Source organism: Nicrophorus vespilloides, unplaced genomic scaffold (assembly GCF_001412225.1).
Source record: "Nicrophorus vespilloides isolate i.1.1-1 unplaced genomic scaffold, Nicve_v1.0, whole genome shotgun sequence".
Classification (NCBI taxonomy): Eukaryota; Metazoa; Arthropoda; class Insecta; order Coleoptera; family Silphidae; genus Nicrophorus; species Nicrophorus vespilloides.
In genome coordinates, this window is record NW_017098549.1 from 3,412 (window position 1) to 6,652 (window position 3,241).

The 3,241-nt window shown below is 39.7% G+C and overlaps 1 protein-coding gene across 1 annotated transcript in view; it reads left to right on the forward strand.

Moving 5' to 3' along the window:
* The window catches only part of LOC108562733, a gene marked incomplete at its 3' end in the record, with an annotated part of 4,203 nt that extends 978 nt beyond the window's left edge, over positions 1 to 3,225 (forward strand). Inside the window, exons 2-4 of the mRNA XM_017921150.1 lie at positions 58 to 1,111; positions 2,368 to 2,377; positions 2,437 to 3,225. Coding sequence (XP_017776639.1) covers positions 58 to 1,111; positions 2,368 to 2,377; positions 2,437 to 3,225 — 1,853 coding nt within the window. The remainder of the gene's footprint in view (positions 1 to 57; positions 1,112 to 2,367; positions 2,378 to 2,436) is intronic.
* Positions 3,226 to 3,241: the final 16 nt, after the last annotated feature.

Genomic DNA, 3,241 nt, shown 5'->3' on the forward strand with positions numbered 1-3,241 from the left:
TCGCTTGCGCTTTGGCTGTTGCCTCCGCTGGATACCTTTCTCCTCTTGGTTATGGAGCTCACCACGTCTATGGAGGACATCAAGTCTATGGTGTTCATCATGTTGAAGCTCAACATCTTCCTTTGATTGGAGCTGATGGTGTTCCAGTTGATACCGCTGCTGTCCAACAAGCTAAGGTTGAACATTCCGTGCACAAGGCTCATGCTGAAGCTCGCAACGGAGATTTGTACCATGGAGTCGTTGCTCATGGAGTTGTCGCTCATGGAGCTGTTGTAGCTGCCCCAGTTGTATCAACCTATGCCGCTCATTACACCCCATCTGTGTACACTGGCCCACAACACATCCCAGTCATTGGAGCCACCGGTGTCCCAGTAGAAACCCCAGAAGTTCAACACGCCAAGGCTGCCCATTTGGTGCACAAAGCTGAAGTACAAGCCCGCAACGGTGCTTCCGTTCACGCTGTCGTAGCTCCAGTCGTAGCTCACTCAGTTGTATCTCACCATGTCCCAGTTGTAGCCCACGGTGTTCCAGTAGAGACCCCAGAAGTCCAACACGCTAAAATCGCTCATTTCGCTGCTCACGCTGAAGCCAAAGCCCGTAACGCCATCGTAGCTCACTCTGTTGTATCCCATGATGTCCCAGCCATCGTCAATGGTGTCCCAGTCGATACCGTCGAAGTACAACACGCTAAAGCCGCTCACTTTGCCGCTAAGGCCGAGGCTCATGCTCGCAACGGAGATTACGTCCATGGTGTTGTAGGATACACTGGTGTAGTAGCTCCAGTAGCTCACCACGTCCCAGCCATCGTCAACGGAGTCCCAGTCGACACTGTCGAAGTACAACACGCTAAAGCCGCCCACTACGCCGCCAAGGCTCAAGCCCTCAACGGTCACTACACTCACGGAATCGTAGGATACTCTGGTGTAGTAGCTCCAGTAGCTCACCACGTCCCAGTAGTATCCACTTACGCCCATCATTATACTCCATCTGTATATACTGGACCACAACACGTCCCAGTAATTGATGCCTCCGGTGTCCCAGTAGAAACCCCAGAAGTTCAACACGCCAAGGCCGTCCATTTGGCTGCTCACGTTAAAACCGTTTCCAAGTGGTAATTTTCTAAAATTAAAATTGTTATATAACAAAGGCTGTCCACGTCCGGAGTTTCTGAATGAATCATTCAGTTAGCTGACTTATTAATTGTAGCTCGTGATTTTTTTTGATTTGATGTAAATAAATATGAAAATATTAATAATTTTTCTTTATCTACTTTAAAATATCTTCCTAATACTCCTACTAATTATGAAAAATAAAAATAGATAAATTACAAAAGTTATTCTTAATAACAACAATTTTTAATAACTTTGACAAACAAATTAATATTGGTTTAATGTTCTTCATTTTCATTTAAATTATTTATTTAATTACATTAATGTTTATATTGTTTTCATTATAATTTAAGTATAATTTATTTATGCAACATTGCAAAAACTTTCTCTCTTTTTAATTATCTAACTGACGTAAACTCATTCAAACACAATTATTTACTATTTTATGTTGTTCTTACTTTAACATAACAATGAATATTTCTTTATAATAGTTATTAATAGAAAATTAAAATAGTTTATCCTTCAATAATGTAGATTATTACTATATATAAAAATTCTATGAAATTGATATTACGTAAATTTCGAAAATTTATTTGTAACTTTTGATATATAATTAAAAAGCAGTAATTAAATACAGTTACTAGTAATTCCAATAAATTATTAAACAAATTGGAAATACAAATTTTGTAAAACTTGTTGCACAATTTTAATGCAATGTAAAATAACATAGATTTTATTTATTTACAATTATCTTGAAAACTGATGAAATTTATTTATTATTTATAAAAATTTGTTAATGGTTAACTAATCATTTTTAATAAATTATTACCAAATTAGTAAATTATCGTTCATTTATCTAATTTAGGTATAAAAAATGAATGAAATATATCCTTGCTCTCTTTTCAAAATAAATTTTACTTATTGCAAAATTTGCATACATATATTTTTTTTCTACAATAAAATTAATTTGGCTAGAAACAATTTTGCAAATTTGCATTGGGCAAAATATATTTTTTTTTATGTAAACACTAATTAATATTCAATAGATCACACACACCCAAAGAGCGCTTGCATTAATTTACTCTTCCGAATCGTAATTTAGTTTTAGAAGTTTTCGAGCTCATTTCTAATCCTTGATCTTCAAATATGTTTGAAGGTGCTTCACTTTTCATCGAGTATAAAAATGTAGAGCGAAATCGGAATTGGCACAGTCTTAACAGTCCTATCAAACAGGAGGTTAATAACTACGCATAAAAATGAAATTCTTTGTAAGTAATTTAAAATTTTAATTAGAATTGTGATAATTGTTGTGATTTTCTTAATTTAGGTTGTTTTCGCTTGCGCTTTGGCTGCTGCCTCTGCTGGATACCTTTCTCCTCTTGGTTATGGAGCTCATCACGTCTATGGAGGACATCAAGTTTATGGTGTTCATCATGTAGAACATCAACATCTTCCAGTTATTGGAGCTGATGGTGTCCCAGTCGATACTGCTGCTGTCCAACAAGCTAAGGTTGAACACTCCGTGCACAAGGCTCATGCTGAAGCTCGCAACGGAGATTTGTACCATGGAGTCATTGCTCATGGAGTTGTCGCTCATGGAGCTGTAGTAGCTGCCCCAGTTGTATCAACCTATGCTGCTCATTATACCCCATCTGTGTACACTGGCCCACAACACGTCCCAGTCATTGGAGCCACCGGTGTCCCAGTAGAAACCCCAGAAGTTCAACACGCCAAGGCTGCCCATTTGGCCCACAAAGCCGAAGTACAAGCCCGCAACGGTGCTTCCGTTCACGCTGTTGTAGCTCCAGTCGTAGCTCACTCTGTTGTATCCCATCATGTCCCAGTTGTTGCCAACGGTTCTCCAGTAGAGACCCCAGAAGTCCAACACGCTAAGGCCGTTCACTTCGCTGCTCACGCTGAAGCCAATGCCCGTAACGCTATCGTAGCTCACTCTGTTGTATCCCACGATGTCCCAGCCATCGTCAATGGTGTCCCAGTCGATACCGTCGAAGTACAACACGCTAAAGCCGCTCACTTTGCCGCTAAAGCCGAAGCTCATGCTCGCAACGGAGATTACGTCCATGCAGTTGTAGGATACACTGGTGTAGTAGCTCCAGTAGCTCACCACGTCC